Genomic DNA, 18,663 nt, shown 5'->3' with positions numbered 1-18,663 from the left:
TTATATTAATTTCCACACGGAAAAAAGTAAACTGTAATATTCACTCGGATTTCGGTTAATTTTTATAGTTTCAAACAGTAAAGCTGATATCGGGGTGGCAAAAATATAAATATTACATAACTTGTAATTTAGAAAGTATAAAAGCCACAATTTATAATTTAATGTCCAAAATAAGTGATTAGTAGCTGCCACTATAGTAAATAACGACTCTTTCATCTTAAAAAATTACAGTTTCAAACAGTTAAAATTGCCATTTTAATATATAGTCCATATTATGAGGAGAAGGGGAACTCAGATAAAAGAGAAGGGGGTCTCACTCTGGGAGAATTTAACATTTGAAACAGTAAAAATTATACTTTTAAAATATAAATTTTACCAGTCCAAGCAAGTCAATAATTACAGTTTGTTTTTTTAGCGTTGCGTTAAAAATTTACCATTTTACTTTGTAAATATTGACGTTGCTTGTATTAGAAATTTACCAACTTTATTTTATACTTTTTAAATATTATAAGATCATTTTTTAGGTACGAAATGATAAATATCAAAGTCTGAATTGTTAATTATTATACTTAAACATTTTAGACATTTATATAGCGAATATTACTGTTTGAAATAGTATTTTCTTCCATGTAAAGAGTAAATTGTAACGTTTAAATGGTAAATATTATAAAGTGAATAGTAAAATCACGATTTTACTGTTTGAAATGGTAATTTTTCGCAGTTGATCATTACTTATTATAAATTGATTGTTATTTATTACAGTTTACTCTTTTCCGTGTATAATTTCGAGAAAATAGCGTATAACGTTTTTACAGAATTTGAGTACAATTTAACAGAAAAATTCATTTCTAGATACGTTTTTTTATCTTCAGAAACTAATGCTCATTTTGATAAATAACTCAAATTGTTATGACAAAACGCTATAACTCGAAGAATTAAATGTTATATTAATTTCCAATGCAAAACAGATACGTTTTTTTTTCCTTTTATATATGCACATTTAATCAATATTATTGGCATAATTAATTAAATTAGTAAAATTTTGATGATACCCTACAATTAAGTGACACTAAAAAAACCTTTTTGATTAAATTTAACGCGATGAGAATTTGGTTGAGGAGCACTGCTGTAATTCCCTATGTATTCAAATCGATACGATTATCTTTGAATTTTATTTGATAACTGATAAGATTGTTGGTAATTAAATTGGCGCCACGACTTGAAAGTTTGTTTATTGAGTTATTTATTGAAAGAGGAAGCTCTTGTTGAGAATATACATAGATTATGTAGATGGAAGTTAGTTTTGTGGGTTGACGTTAAGATAAAGATCGTGCAAAGAGGTTGCTATCACAGGAGAAAGATCGGTGAAGGACTGGCTATGGAGAATAGCGGAAACCTGAAGTAACGTTGGTAGGGTAAGAGAGTTGACCATATGGTGTCGCGTGCTGCGGTCGCCAGACCGTACAACCATTTCACCAACTACCATGCGCCATAGTGAAACCTTTGGCTCGCTTTATACTAATTCGTGGTGTGGCCTCGAACGAATTCTTCGAGGCCACACCATACACTGCAAAAATACGTGTATAGAATATTGTTCGGGTATCTTTGTACCACAAACATTAATTTTGCATCTTCTTAACCAACCACAACAGTCGCCAGCCAGCTAAATTACATGCTACCTCAATACACATTGTTTAAAATGTTTTATATGGAAGCTATTGTCCAAAAATAAAAAAAAGAATAAATAACAACAACAACAACAACAACAACAACAACAACTATCTATGTACGGGTATTGTTCATAATTCTGCGGTTTTACTTCCGATGAAATAAGAAAATTATGCAAGATCCTTGCTGGTAATTTCAATGGACTTTTCCATCCACCGCCGCTTGAAATAATCCCCCTGAGTAATGAGTAATGAGACCTGACGTTTCCCCAGTCCGTTTACTCGACAACGACAAATCAATTACGAAGAATCGCGTGCCTAGAATAGCCGCGAGCTGTTTGACGGACACCTGTTGCTGGAGTTAACGCGGGAGTTTAATGTGTCGCCGCTCTCCAGCTCTCAAACTCTCCAGGGTTTCCCACTTATCGTCTTTCTCTTTCTCTTTATCAAACATACTTTTACTTTCCATTTATCCCCTCGGTCTATGGTCATTTTGCCGACCCTCTTTTTCTCTTTCCGGATAGCTACAACCAAATTCATCTCCCAGATGCAAATTATCAATAGCCGGCATTAAATAATCGGAATAATTGGCATTTATTGCGAATTATAATATTCCTTGCTAGAAAATACCAATAATTGGCATAGTTTGCAAATTAAAGCGACCTCTTCAGCAGATACCTTGACCTTTCTTATGTTTCTTTCATCACAAATCCATTAACCATTAAGATAAAAATCTCCGATCAAAATCTTCTTACCAAAGATGGTAAACACGGTTTAGGTTGGAGTTATAAACTGATATTGTAAGCATATAGATGCGTGGAACTTCAATACAATAGATTAGCGTAATAAATTATGTATAACAACTGCGGTTATTGGAATATCGATACTATAATTGGGTCGTAGTTTAACTCTAGATTATTAGACGATATTGATAACAATTGTGGCACTAACTGGCATTATTTTCAAAATCTAAATTGTCCAAATCTTTACAATACATCGAATTCCAAAAACGTTTCAAAAGTGTGTGACTGTGAATCTCTACTATACCGAAAGCCACTTACATTAATCTAATTATCCAATTCCATGTAATAGAACAGAATGACTGATGATAATGTTTATATAGCAGGGATATAATTTGGACGTATTACTCAACGGAAAGGCAGGCACGCTTGCTCCTAAATACGTGCTGAAAACAAAACACACAGCACACTTTGACATGACGCACTACTACTCTGTACTGTCTATCGATATATTATTGTAATCCCTTGAACCAACAAGCATTTTTGAGTCCCCCGTAAGGGAGAGGGTTGTTGTTGATCATACGGCGAATCCTTTGGATCATTGAATTTTCACGGAGCTGTTGGTTCTTCTCGACGATTAATCTATTGCCTGCGAAATAATTTGGCGTTTTGAGTGGTTGTGTGAGCGAGCACCCTCCGGGCCACGTGGCTCACGGCTGTCTTGTCCAGGGGATGCTTTTTCATTTTGATTGTCCGTGGACCGCACTAATACACATTCACCCGCACGAACGTCTGGTTCATTTTTATTGGGGATTAATGACACCACCGAGAATTCAAAACTCGGTTTTCAAATTAACATATCAATAACCATTTATTATCTCCTCCATTACGGTTACCATCGCTTTCATTGTACTTTATCTTTTTTTGTTATTGGATTATCACCGTTAGTTTTTAAAACTCGATGAATATTTTGATAAAAAACCCAAAAGATAATGACCAAACCCCCGATAATAGTCGGTTAATTTAAGCGAAATTGAGATCCCCTTGAAAATCCAGAGATAAGGATTTTTAGCGTGACATGTAATCGGCATATGGTAGCAAATTTGCCAGACAATGAGTCCGAGAAGCAAACAATCTATTGGTGATCTTCTCACACTCGGATAACCCGACATTCAAACATAACAACGTCCCCGTATATATCTTGCGGTCCATTTGTCGCTCCGAGTATACACACCCACTAAAATCCACCCTCGAGCTGAACTCGGCGTACCGATCTCACCTTACCGGGCACTCGAGCCCGTCCGCTTGAATGACTGCGGGGATTTTTTGGTTCACCGTTCAGCGACAATCGACAAAACCCATCCCTGCTTTATTTCTTTATTTTTTATAGACATATCAATTCGGCGACATAAATTCACAGTACAGTTGTACCAAAGCCTACGTGACACTTATGTGACCACCCTTTCTTTTTTGGGATTTTCAGACTCGGCCCCTGGTCCGAGGTCTCTAGTCTCACCCTCGGGGGATTCTACTTAGGGTCGACGGTTAACTCGTAAAACGGTTGTCTACGTGTTTACTTAGCGTGCGTGCTTCAGTTTACTTACCGACTGGATCCAACATGCTATTTCATATTTTTTGGCTCTGCACAAAAAAAAAAAAACATACAATAGAAATTATCTCCCGCGAAGAAATAATCTCAAGCCCTCGAAATTCATCCCACATGATTGTGTGTGTGTGTGTGTGGGTAAATAAGTTTACCCTAGAGAGTTTGAGGACTCTCTACTCTATTCCCGGCGTGTGTACCGAGTAAATATTCCCCTACACCTAACAATTGAATCATATCCCCACATTTTAGTAAATTAGCTTCATCATATGTAAATATCTCTTCTATCCCTTACTATAGATAAATTCCTCCATATATTATTTTTATAATTTCAATTCAGCTCTTAGAAAATAAATTTATTATACTTTTTTTTAGAAAAATCGTAGATCATTATCGAGAATACGGCCATTTCCCATTTACGTTCGCTTTCTGGAGAGTCACTCGAGTACTTTTCAGAGACTACTCTCAATTTACAGATAAAAGGGACCGACTTGAAAGTTTTCAATCTTACCCTCCCTTTAGAAGGTTCTTTCCGTTTTTAAGGCACCAATTTAACCGCCTACGGATTTTGTCTAGTTTTTATGGGCGTTATTTCTTTTTCAAATTAAAAAAAGCTAGCCAGTAATTATTCAAAGCATATGAAGAATTATTTAAAATTTAACTGCGCTTGATTTGTTAAAAAAATTACAGAAGTGGGTTTTGCCTGAGCAGTAGTAGCTCCTAAATCTCACCCTAAAGCATCCCTATCCGAGGGATCCCTAACTACAACCCTGCCCTGGAGTACAATGGCGTCGGCATTCGGGGTCTGAAAACAAACGAAAGCAATAAAAATCTAAAACAACATGTCTTCCCCAATAGTGTCTAATTGAGTTTAACAGTTAACATTGTCCTTTTGTTAGCGTTATTTCCATTATATATAAAGACAAATACAAACAAAGGGAATCAATAAAAATGGCATTAGCATTTGAGCAACCGGGTCACAGATCGGCTCGATAAATCTCAATCTTAATGTCATCCATGATCTCTATAATAATAATAATAATAACAACAATAAAATTACATACATGGATGTGCACACGTAATATGTAACTGCAGACCAGTACAACACGTGCACGCATATTTAGCTCCGGAATATTGTATATTTATATATTTATATATTTGTTTAGATATAAAGAGGCATTGTCGTGGTCGTTGTTTGAATTAATCCAAATATAGAGGTTTGTAACGAATCTTGATCATTTATTCGCGAGCAAACGGACTTATCGGGTCGTAACGGGCTGAGAGCGGACACGCGCTAGCGAAAACAGTGCACGCAATCTAATATTGTATTGTACATACCCTGGTGCTGTGGTTGGAAATGCCACCAGTGAGAAAGATAGTATTGTGAAAGGGAGGAATCATCCTAAAATGGAGAAACGAAAGCCTTGACTTCCTTATCTGATGGCATTATGTGTAGTTTATTCCTGACAATAGTAAACCACTGAAAATATGTGCCAAGTGATTTTATTATTTTTAATCTTTCACCAGTATATAGTTATAGGGGAAAAGAAAGTTGAGAGGAGCTAAACTATAAGTATGAGCATCAGGCCAGGGTAAAACGATCGTTTTCCCCTTATATGCGTGGGACTAATCGCTCGGGTGATTCCGTTCTCCATTGAGTTTACTTACGCCAGTGGGGTGGAAAAGCATCAGAGGCGTCCCCGGTCCTCCAGCCCCTTGTCCTCCACTTGCTCTGCAGTTAATGTGTTCCGGAGTTCACCCTCTACTCGGAAAGCTCGTTTCTCTTATAGCCGACCACTTTCCTCCCGTAGTATCCTCTATCCTAGCTCGGATGAACCAAACCCAAACCAGGTACTACAATATACTGCCGAGTTATAACCTAATTCTCTGCTATTTCTATTTCAATCCAAAGACATCACGATCCTTTTCTCCCGTCGCCTTTTTAAATTGTAAAGACTCTCTGTTAATAATTTATCTTATTTATTTTATTATTTTTTTATTGTACCTCGTTTGGTTATTATTAACATTATCGTTTCTTTTTTTTTTTTTTCTTTCCTTTATTCTTTTTATTTAAATACACACTCACACTCACACTCACACTTACAGACTTTGTTCGTAACTCAACAACATTATAACAGTCGAGTAAGAACATGTAGGAATAAAGTTGACACAGTTGGTTATACAAGGTTACCTAATTATTTTTAAATTCCTTTCAATATAATAATTATCATATAAACTATTTTTTCATCATCAATTGGTTAACTTGTTATATTAACTCTCTTCGTTTCTTCTGCTGGTATATATCTTGTTCATTGAACCTCCAAATAACAAAATAATATTTTACTAACACACGGGTCAGGTTAATATCCTCCTTTGAATGCCTCAAGAGGTACTACGCCCGCATTTGAGAAACTAACAAAACTATCCACTTTATTTACCGTCCGGGTTTTACTAAGACACTTGCCAAAATTACAGGAAATCATCTATTTTCTTCTATTACGGTCTTTGGATTTTCAAAGAAACGGTAATAGGCTCACTGGTACTTGGAATTAATGGATAATTCTTGTAGGATCATAAATTTAACCTATTTTCTACTTTATTCCCTTCAGATATTTTGGATCTAGAGAAAAAATTAATGCAAAAAAAAAAAAAAAAAAAAAAAAATAGGGAAATTCCTGCGGTATAGACATTTATCGTTTTCAAATTTACGTTGTACTTGGCCTCGACCCTTGGTACATTGAGCCAGGTAGTCGATTTAAATCTCTCTCTGAAAATGCTGGTGGGCTATTGTCAAAAATTGGTCACGGGTAGCATGCGCCACAGGAATATTGGTTGCTTTTAATTATTTCGAGTTTTCGATCCATCATTTGGCTTTCTATTTTTCTATCCCTATTTCTAACAATTTTCCCAAAGATATTTATGGCTGTAAACATCTGTTTTGTATTTTAAAGAAAAAAAGAGAGAAAAACATCAGCAAACAAGTGTAATAGTTTTATAACTTGTAACATTATTATTTGATTGTGTTAAGTGTAACATTGATATGGTAAATAAAAGAGGGTAGATGGTGGTCCCATGGTGAAGCAGAATTGAGAATATAGAAGATGGACATTGAATATCCCCGTTGGGAAAACACGTAAATGATAAATGCGGTTGTTGTTATTGGTTGTATGGATTTGTCGGTTGTTGCGGATTTAAAGTGGCCTCCGTTGTCAAACTGGAGCTGATGTCGCTCGCCAACTGGGTTAGAGTGGGCTTTACTTGGGTAATTATAATCTCTCCCACCACGACAGACAATATACAACCGTATACAAATGACACCAAAATTACACTTATGTGTATTATTATTGGGTGGTGATTCAAAGTTTGCTATGGCCACAACTAATTATAGTCATTGGAATTGGTAACCCATTCATATCAGCTCTTTGTTCATTATTGGCCCGAGTTGAATGAACTGATTTTTGCCATACGGCATTACTTTAGTAGATAACAAAAGTTCCGCTGACTCTTTTCAGTCTGACAGAGACAGACTGATGGATCATCGAACGAGTCTCAGCTTTTAAGTGAATGAATCAGATCCAAAAGGTAAAACAGAGAACTTGCAAATACACACTGTGTTACAACCAAAGAATCAAGACTGCAGTTGGGCTTTAGCTCACGACTCGGTAATCAGCGGTAGGATCATTCGGGGTTTTTCGGCTCAACAAGTGGGCCAATGTTTTCAGAATGGATCTGCCCACAGTTTTTAACACAACACCCACGAATGTATACGGCCAAGCATTTGCTACTAGCATAACATAGTCCTACTGAAGCAATTTTTAATAATATTTTGACAATAGGTGAAAAATAATTGCCGTTGATGATTTTTATTAATGAAAGCTACCATTAACCAAAAAACTGATAAATTACCACTTTTTATGAAGACTTTGATCAATTTTTGATCAAGTGAAATTGTTTATGGTCATACCGAGGTAATTTGACTGGCCTACAATTGAAGATCCTCTGCAAAGAGAGTTACAAATAAAAGCGGATGGAAAACGGCAGCTCGTTTATATTCGGAGCCCTTTGCTACAGCTTTAACATCTACACTTGTATTTCCCGTAGTTAAGCGAGTGTAGGGGTTGCTGGTTGTTTCACTTCCCGCGAACTCAAAAGGGACAAGCTGCACCCCAAGGGGAAAAGAGTTCACCCAAAAGAGAGAGACACCGTTTTATGTTCATCTGCCGTTGGAGGAAGAGGGAGAACCCCAAGAGGAGAATGATGGAGTTACGCCGTACTGAATCTAGCAAAGTGGGGGAAACTGCGCTGGAGGGGACTCTACCGTCGATTGGACGACGAAGGGAGGGAAGATCAGCTTGCCTCCCCTAGTCGAGCGTCAGTCGCGTCGCGTACCTCGACCGCATGAGATTTTGTCGCTTTTTCATGTGATCCCGAGCTTTTTTTTTATTATTTCGGTTATCTCCTTCTCTGTCGAAGGCTACTTGTCTGCAGTAAAACGGTTTTAGTTTTTATTTATCCTATATTATTTATTATTACTCTTTTTTGTATTAATAATATTATTTATGACACGAGTGAATGCGTTTGATATGGACCCGGGCTACGAGAAATATTGACACGGGATTTTGTTCGACTCACTGCGGAAATACAAGAGCAAATGGTGCGAAAACACGAAACCAAGTTTTATTTTAAATATTTATACTTCTAGTCGAGATATATATTAATTTATGTATTACCAGTGAAAGACTAGTGATTAATACCGCAATAGATTCTTCAGTGATTGACGTACCCATTACACGAGTGTTTTGAGTGGTTAAATTATTTAAAGTGCCATCAAAGTGTTCTAGAGCTTAAATCTTGTACAAAAAACGCAACAATCTTTAAAATTATTTTATTTATATCTTAAAACTCGAGAAGAATATCCAGCAAAGGAAGAATAAAGAAGAATATATGTATATTTTTTTATATGGTGGATTTTAGTTGGTCTTTTTGGCGTTGTAACGACGCGACTCGTGCCGCCATGTGTGTCCGACGTTTCAGCCGCGTGTTCGTTTTCTGATAGGACCTGGGAAGAAATATAAATAAAAAATCGAAATAATACCGAAGGAAAAAGGCAAAAAAAAAAAAAAAAACGCTTTTTTCGGTTGTCACCCATAAACCTTTTTACGTACGAGCCGTAAATTTAAAATTCACCAGACACTATCCGGCGACTATTGACACTTTTATCTGTCAAACTGACAGGATGAATTTAAACTGGTGACCGTTTGGTTGTACCAGTTATGATTTTTCCGGGCTGTGATTCTTTCTCCAAAGTTATCCGTATTTAGTGGTAAAAATGTCAGCAATAACAAACGAGACTGCTAGTGTGATTTGATATTTGTTTAAACTCAAAATAAAAAGTGGTTCTAAAAGTATAATTGTGCAAAAAAACGAATAAGTAATTGAATAAACATACCATTATCATCGATGATGCAGTCAAACACTATTCTGCGCGACATCAGTACCACCGAAAAGCTAATGGGAAATAACAACAACCTCAACAACAATGGATCTCCTGGTGACATAATGTTCCACATGGGAGACGAAGGAATGACGCAGCTCGGCAGCGTCTTCCAGTCAGCTTACCAGTCAATCGTCGATGGTGGTCCTCAGGTAAAACAAATCTAAAATAAAATATCCAGAAAAAAAAAGTAATAATTGATAAACTTTTGGAGCATCCGGATTGGATGTGTATCCGGATTTTCCACAAACCGTCGATTATTTGACACCCCTTTGTTGTTCATTTGCTGGCACATTGAATTACAAAGCATTTATACACACGGGAATGAGTTTTTCAATGGTGAATCCTCAGTCCCAAGCTCTGAATGTTTCTCTATAATACGTTTTTTTTTTTTTTATTTTTATTATATTCCGGGTGGCGCTAAAAGGATTTAATCCTTTTCCTGCCGGTTTTATATTTACCCGATTGGTGAAATAAAAGGTCTGAGCATAACATGCTACCGGAAATCCAATAACTGTAACAAGTTGATACCTCTCAATTAATCCATAATTAAATTTAACGCTCACAACATTGATTATTTTGAATTTATTGTTTCCTCTTGATAGTTGTGTTAGTTTTTATGATAAAAACTAGATAAAAATAGTTGGGAGGTGGACGGTTTGAGGGCGTTATTCAGAGCAGGAGGATGTGACTCGTGATCCGGGAGGCATTATTTCGTTAAATGGAATTTCTATCTAATTTAAATGCGGCTTAGCCAGAAATAATGCGATTATGCGTTAGCTTATTCTGTTTGTTAATCTCCTTTGCACGCCATTGTTATCCGTATAGTAACGGAGGAAAGGGCGGCAATGAGAGCGAGAGGGGGCGGCTGCACCAGAGCTACAGCATCACTACATATACTCTATATAGAGAGGACTTATAGAGTATGAGGGACGTTATAGTTGTTGTACCGAGTTTGAGTGAGAAATAAGGCTTTAACCCCCCGACTCTCTCTCACACACTTTACCCTCCTTTTCACAGCACTCCGATCTACTGAATGTGAACTGTGTGTGTATTTCAGTACAGTTTACTCCTCTGCTCGGTTTATTCTCTCTCTGGCTTATGGACTGGATTCCAGTGACTCTCAACCGTTTCACCATTTATCATCACATCCATGCTTTAACTCCCCTCCACCTTACACCCCCTGGCCTCCCGCTGCTCTTTTTAAAGCTATTCAGTTATGATGATAATAAAATTATAGCCGAAGAAGGAAAGGAAGAACCACAAGTAAAATGAGGAGCAAGAGAAGAACGGAGTGTAGAAGGGAGAGCTGATACACACAAAATGATAATAAAAGTCAATTAGTATTTCATTTTTAATTCCCCTGTTGATTGTTAATTAAGATAATCAGCGCAAGCATAAATTACATAAAAATGGACTATAGTTTTATTTTATTTTTTTGTCTCTTAACTCTATAGTAGTAACTACCAACTGATCGTCTCTTTCAAGGTCTCGACACATACTCACCGTGGAAACGAGACAGCAAGATGAGTTTTATGAGTAAGAGAGTATTCAAAAAATAAACTAAAATGAAAACTAGTGGCGCCCTCAACGCACACATATGCTTCTTCCTCCTTCTCCTCGTTTTCTTCTTCATAATCTTATTTTATTAGTTTTATTTTAACGTACCCATTGTATGTATGTGTGTGTTTTCTATCAGCATTTTATTAAGCCGCTTATTAAACTCATAACGGTACACGTTTTTTTATTGCCGTAAGTAATTACTCATTGTATGCACTGTACAACCCGAGGACAATTTAAAAACAATCGATCATCAAGAGTTGTTTGTTCCAACATCTACATAATTATCGTAAATATCTTCATTTAAGAAATTGCACCAGTTTAAAAGGAAGACAAGTATTAACAATCACCTCACCAGAAAACTTGTTTTCGTAAGACATATTTCCGGCCTTCTCTCCTGTATCCGGCCTTCACTGGTTAGATCAAGATGAAGAAACGCAAATTGATGGATTCTTGTTCTCGGGAGCAATAATAGTTGGATATTATATGACATGAACATACAAAGCATATTGTACTGTGTAGAATCGCTGCCGTTAATCTACTAGATTACCATTATATTAGTACCCGGTTGGCTCTAACATAGAGGTCTATATCTGTATCAGTGGTGCACAATTCTGTGTAACTTGCACGGACTCGGACAATGACACACAATCGCGGAAGCCCGAGACAGCGATTAAGGGGTAGCAAGAGGTAGAGCTAGAGCTGGAGCTAGAGGGTGGATGTTCATGTTAGGCTCTATTTCCAGTCCACCACAGAGTTGAGAGTACGCACGCAACATGTGTGATAATACAGTATATCACGATGTTGTATTAATAGCCCAATGCTATCTAATATGAGATACATGTCTACTCCATCGTGTCTTGCTCTTACCGATGATATTAGTCATCATCTACATAACCATTGTACACGCTTAGGTGTATTGCGAATTAGCAACTGGGCTGTTGGTTGTTCCTCGATCGAACTAGATCATATCCGATGTATGTGCACACACGAGCTACTGGATCTTCGCCGTCCCAGCTGATGTATGCGTTTACCAGAGAGATGGCGCGACAGGCGAGTGATGTATGGAACTAATGAGCGGCTACGATGTTACACTCTATACTTTTTGAGAATTTAATAGTTTAAGTCGCTCTAATTCACGCCTATTCCCCAACTTTACTAATGACTAATGACATTTCTGTTGAAAAAAAAAAAAAATATTATTCAATGTCCCCCCAGTTTGAGCGTCTACCGTGGATAATTATTAAAGCGAGTGCAGTTTGCCGAATGCATACTTGGATTACATTTTGTTGAGCGTGACGTCAAACAGAGTGAAAGAGAAAAGGAAATAAATAACAAACGAGCAGAGGGAGCTCAGGAAGAAAAAGGAAGCTCAAAAAACATAGTAACCAAAGGGGCCATATGGCGTGTTTAGTCTTCTGCCTTTACTTGGACTACCCGAAAAAGGCCCCAACCTCAAGATTCCGAGACTAAATTTTTCTAACCCCCGTCAATCCTCGACTACTGATTATACTTTTTTTTTTTTTTTTTTTTTTTTTTTTTTTTTCTCCTTCGGCCTTTAAATATTATTTTTGGCCCCTTGTACTTACTCGAGGACCTTTTTCCCTCTTGAACTATCCCACGAGCATACAAAAACGAGAATTTGTTATTTTTGTTTTCTTATTCACGTATTTATTCTGTCGGTGGAATAATATTGTTTCGAAAAATTCATTTAAAAAAAAAAAAAAAAAAAAAAAAAAAAAGAAAAAAAACTTTAGTGTAAGGCAGATAAGACAAGCGCATATTATCTCCCAAGAGTTGTTACTTTTAATAAATATCCATATTGTGTGCATCATACACATAAGGCAGTGGTGCCTTTCAGTACCTGACTCGAGATCTTAGATCCGGCGACGGTTGCTACCATTTAGAATATTAAACTACAATAATAACATCCAGCTACTGTACACATTATTTTTTGAGTTACTGACGAATGATTGGGGTCTTGGCTGAAGTTAGTGCTTTTCCTTTTTCTTTTAGTTATATGTGCAAGATATATGTATAAAATATAAACTAAACGAATTACAGCAACGAATTGCCCGGTAGTCTAGTGCCAATTTATTGACTTTTACTATAAATACTTCAATAGAGCAATATAGTTGTTGTTGAGAACTGGACTTGTAAACCCTCGAGTGACCGGGAATCAGGTATACGCTTACTTTCGATTCTGCAACGACAATTTATTATTGAAAAATATCCGGCTATTCTGGTATGTCGTGGCCATTGGGGCATGGAGCCATGTATGATTTAAATAGCCCGTTGGTGAAACACTAGACCATACCAGCAACTCCCAACTCCAAAGAAGAAGAAGAAGAAGAAGAAGAAGAAGAATAAGAAGACCAAGTCAGAATTCTACGCCACTGCCAGGTCATTTCCTGAGTGTCGAGTCTTTCTTGTTGTTGTTCCTTCTGTTCTTCTTTTTCAGCGAGTCTTTTATCCCCGTTTTTATCCACCGGGGTTTAAATCGCGGGGCGTATAGGCACCTCATCCAGAAACTACAGAGAAAATAGTCAGGACCAGTGGAAAGGAAAATTACGAATGTAAAAAAAAGGGCGAGTACAGGAGAAAAAAAGCGTCTACGGGACCACAAACCCTGGAAAAAGCATTTATCTCCAGCTGTGGGTTTCTATCTTATATTACACTTATAATCTCCGAGCTTTGGCTCATCCTAACATTTATTTTAACATTTTTTCAGCCCCCGTTCCCTTTCAGTCTTTCCTACCAAAGTATCTTTTTTCTTGCTCTTGATTTGTTTTAATATTCTGACGTAACGGCAAGATTAAATTTTTTCTTTTTCGACTTGTAATTAGCGAAATCGCGTTGTTATATCGGTTGAAATTAAAATTTTTTTCTATTTACACAAGTGCCAGTTCTTTTATATTAAAATACGAGTTTACGAGATAAAGATAAGTAACTCTACAAGGACAAGTTTCATATTTAACTCAGTGATTCTATATTCGATAATCAATTTGGTTGCTCGGACGGTAAAAACTAAATAACATTTTCACAACAAAAGCTTGTACTAGATTTTTTATCAGTTAAAAAGTGTCAAAACCCTAGTTCTTGGGTAGCCGAGTAAATTGAGGTTCAAAATAGTAAACTAAGGTGTTGAAAACTGGTTGGTAAATCCACCACTAATCCCCGACGAGGTCTATTGTCTCCAAAAACTGGTGGCGACTTTACCAGTAGACTATATAAGTATACCTGTTGTTATTATTGTACTTGTCTTCAAAGTTCTGGTACGTAACTAAGTTCAGAAAAGAAGGTTCAGCCATAAAAAAATAAACCAACACCAGAAGATACCAAGTTTCGGCGTTGTAAATTTTTAAAACCTATCATGGAAAAACGGTAACTGTTAATACTCTTCCGAGTTCCGTTGGCAGTAAATACAACTACAAACTATACACACACACACACACACACACACACACAAACACTTGGAAAAAGAGGGACCTGCTTTGTAGAAGCGCGTGCGCTTGTAGTAGTGCGACGGCAGCTGTCCGCCAGGTGCTCGCTCGACCGGCCAATCGGCGGGCTTTAGGGCCCCAAGAACCCCACCAGGGTGCTTAACCTTCCAAAGCTGAATCGCCCCCTCATTTACCTGCCAAGGGCTGAGTTTCCAGCAGAGGGAGGACCTGTCTGAGCCTTTATTCTATTTATCTCTCTTTTTAGTTGTACATTGTACCGGATTTGAGCGATGTGACCGGCTACTAAATCAATTCCCTTTCACATCACCAAAATTATAAATCATTCTTCCCATTGTCTGGTTTATATTTTAAAAAATCATTTTGGTCTTCTGATTTTCCGGTTCATCAACGACGTTAGATCTGTCCTTTTGTAAAACTAGCCGTAAAAATGCGTCCACCCTTGCGCAATGATCAGCAAGTTGAGCTAGTCTAATAAGTCAGATCTGGAGAAAGAATTACAATCGGATTAGATAGAGCAGAAAAGCAAGTACCGTTTGTCTGATAACCGTTTAGGGAATTGTCGGTGCCTTTGTCACGCCTACGCATACCTCTTGGGCGGTCTGAGATAGATTCTCTTGGCGTGTGTTGTTTAAATTAAACATTATCTGTCGCTTAATTCAACATTTGGATATACATAATACACCGAGCAACATGATAGTTGAGCTTGTGCACGTGGTTAGCGGAAAATTAAAACAATTAAATGCTGAGTGAACTCATTGTATGACGTTGGGAGAGAAAGACATGGGAAAGAGAGTTTTGCACCAGGAAACACCGCATATTCACCCTTTTTATCCTACATAACGCACGTGGCTTTATTCTAAATCGTATAAATCAGATAAACCAACTTTACGGTCAGCCCGTTATTTGAATACAATGCCACCAACTCTGTGATCATTTTTACAATTATTTTTAATATTTATAATTCCCTCTTTGGACGGCTGATAAATTATTCAAACAAATTATATTATATCGCTTCTTTACCGTCCATCGGTCCAAGCTAGATTTTTCTCCGATTAATTGTTATATTATAAAATCCATATAAAAAATATACTATTGACGATATTTGTAACTTTGATCAGGAATTCAATATTAATATTAATATTTATTTATATTTCTGATGGAGGATTTATTCATATCGAATTAAATGCGCGAGTGATCCCGGAATTTTTTGGCGTATGTAAATTTAAATCTGGAAACTAGCGCTCGCGGCAACCGGAAAATTCAAATAGAATTATTGCAAGTGGTGAGGGTGCCTGGGGTGTCTGTTAAATTATTACATAATTGTTATTCACATTCTGAATCCCAGGCGATTAAATCAAATTTCATTTGAATTCTTTTCAACGTACGGAAAAGTGTTTTGATGATGTAAATAATTAATAACCTGACAATTGGTAAGCTAACTCTCTCCAGAGTATTGATTTTTTAAGCCATTTTTTCATAGCACTTGAATTTATCTCTCGGTACAATATGAAAAATAAAATGAACGATATTTTTTTCCCTCTGCGTCAAGGATAGAGTCCAATTTCAGTGGATAACTGCTTCGATTTACCCTCGTTTTTTTTTTTTTTTTTTTTTTTTTTTTTTTTCCATTTCATTTTCCCATTTTTTGTATTTTTTTACAGGGATTTACATATTTCGGTGTGCGTTTGACCGGTAATAATGTTGCGCTCGTTTTCAACGAATGACTTTTATACAAGTTAAAAACTCTATGGACGACTACGGGTTATTGTGCTTTGAAAAATCAACCCACTACTCCACACATATATATGCGAAAAGAGGGAGGGATTCCATATTATTCTATACAAGCATTGCAAGGCAATACGCCCTAGACATCACCCGTGGCGAAAAGGGAGGGTGCGCAACTTTTCATATAACTGACCGGTACACATGAGCAATTGATCAACCGAGTCTCGGTAGTTGAATTGTGAAATAACGAATTTGCTATAAACTGTTCATTGTGCGATTTATTATTTCTCATTTGCTCCCTCCCACTATCCGCCCGATACCCGTTATCGTCGGCGTTATATTAAACATCAAATTGTTTATTTATTATCTCACCAATTGGTAATTTACGAGTGAGATAATCTTTCACCTTGTGAATTCCAGATCCGAGATATAAAGAGATCGAAAAGCTCTGGAGATAAAAGTAGTTAAATATTTAAAGAACAAGATATTCTACTCCGGAAAATGTGAAAGACACTTCTCGTATTTCCTATTCACCGATACCGCCTTTTTTTTTTTTTTTTTTTTTTTTTTTTCTTCTTATTTCTCCATATCCTCCGATGCTTTTATTCCGGTGCACCCTTAACTCCAAAAGTCCGCTAAGTAAGTTTCAGTGTCTTTCAAATTCTTATCCAGCTTTTGTAAAATTTATCCTCAAGTCTATTTTTTTATCTCATCATTAAAACCCTCTGAGTTACAATTAGTTATTACCGTGACTTTTTTTTTTTTTTTTTTTTTATATATTAAATCCGACTTTTCAATTTAAATAAATTTTAATTAATTCCCGGAGGAATATCCGGTGGAAAATAAAACTAAAAGCTTTTATGGGCTTGGAAAATAAAATTCACTATACAGTATATGATAAAAATATTGGAAATAAAAATAAAGTTTATTACATGCTCGATGGATCACGTTGAAACATCAAGATATCAATATATCCTAGTGAGTGACAGCCGTTCTCAGTGATTAACCGCACAAAGCTGCGCACTATTTCCACTGAGAATATAACTAACCTTCCCTCTTTATCTGTATCGAAGCTAGTATTCTGACAGACAACCACAGTGGCGCCACCCCCATTATTCTCATTCTGCACATATAATACAGTAATAAATATCCTACATTACATTACAAACCTCGTAAATATACTTATGATTTTATAAACACGATATACTCGTTGATTTATTGTATTTTTGTGGCTGTCATGAACTTATCGTGGCTGAAGTAATAGAATATTTGAAAATGTCAAGATTCATAAATAAATTCAACAAATATTGCTTCCATATTCCCACTTATCGTCAAAACCTTCCTTTTGCTCATTTTCCACCCAAAAAACCTTACTTAGAATTACTCTTTGCACCCCTACTTACGATAAAAAAGCAATAAGTCAGTTTGTTAACCTTACACATATCAAATAACAAATCGGACTGGATTTAGTGATCCTCAAACTCTAACAAACAATAAAATATGTTTATCTGATTGAATTTGTTGCATAAGAAAGAGGATAATTTTCAGCTCTGAATAATCTCGACGAGGTCTATTGTTGGCTCCCCCTCGAGAATAATATAAGACGAAAAAAGCTTCTCTTTAGAGTTTATGCTCGGAGCAAATCCAGCCCGACGCGTATAATTCTATCGGGCGATCAAATAATTGAAACGCTTAATGCGTAGGTGACGCGAAGAACCCTCAGGCTCTGACAAAAAAGGGATGAACACACTCACCCCTAGAGGGCTGAATCTACTGCGTAGTATTTCGCCCTGAAGCGAACCTCCCTTTTCTTCAGTAGTTTTTCGTGTAGCAATCTTTCGCACGGATCACATACGTCGAGCGTCGAACTATCGGCACCACGCCCTCACAAACTAAAACTAGGGACCAGAAAAATAGTAGTACAATTTCTATTTCACGATTATTTTTTTGTCAAATCCGAATTATATTTGGCAAAATGAGCCACTTAACAATCGGAAGTTTACAATTGTAATAGCAAGAGACTAGCTAACACCCCTTTGGACTTTGGACAGCGGTCACGGGGGTGAGCGACATAATTCTGTGCGGCATTGCCAGCAAGTGCGACGGATTCACACACAGACAAAGCAGAGAGCACAGTTGAACAATGCTCGGATAAGACAGAGCCGTTATTATGCCACAGTGTGTGTTCCGAGGGCGAAAAGGAGAGGGTGATACACCCGGGGGGTACAGTTCAGGCATTATAACGCAGCTACAAATCATAGGGCAGACCCTCACCGCTCAGAAGGGTCCGCTACTCCCTGACAGTGGGACGTTACAACGCTCAATGTATATTCTCTCAGTGTTTCACTGTTGTACGGATTGGGGTGAGGAGCAAGGGGTAAATACACCCCCGACATCGTCTCACCCTCCT

At 37.0% G+C, this 18,663-nt stretch overlaps 1 protein-coding gene across 13 annotated transcripts in view; it reads left to right on the top strand.

Annotated features, from left to right (window-relative positions):
• The window catches only part of LOC123269493 (protein daughterless), a 62,412-nt gene that overhangs the window by 18,949 nt on the left and 24,800 nt on the right, over positions 1-18,663 (top strand). Inside the window, exon 1 of one of the 13 annotated variants that reach the window (XM_044735231.1) lies at positions 8,376-9,656. The exons of the other annotated variants lie outside the window; for them this stretch is intronic. Coding sequence (XP_044591166.1) covers positions 9,471-9,656 — 186 coding nt within the window. The 5' untranslated portion in view covers positions 8,376-9,470. Of the gene's footprint in view, positions 1-8,375; positions 9,657-18,663 lie in introns of those variants that run through there. 13 annotated transcript variants of the gene reach the window in all.

This window comes from Cotesia glomerata, linkage group LG7 (genome assembly GCF_020080835.1).
Source record: "Cotesia glomerata isolate CgM1 linkage group LG7, MPM_Cglom_v2.3, whole genome shotgun sequence".
NCBI classification, from domain to species: Eukaryota; Metazoa; Arthropoda; class Insecta; order Hymenoptera; family Braconidae; genus Cotesia; species Cotesia glomerata.
Note: the sequence above shows the minus strand (reverse complement) of the source record. Positions and strands in the feature narration are given on the sequence as shown.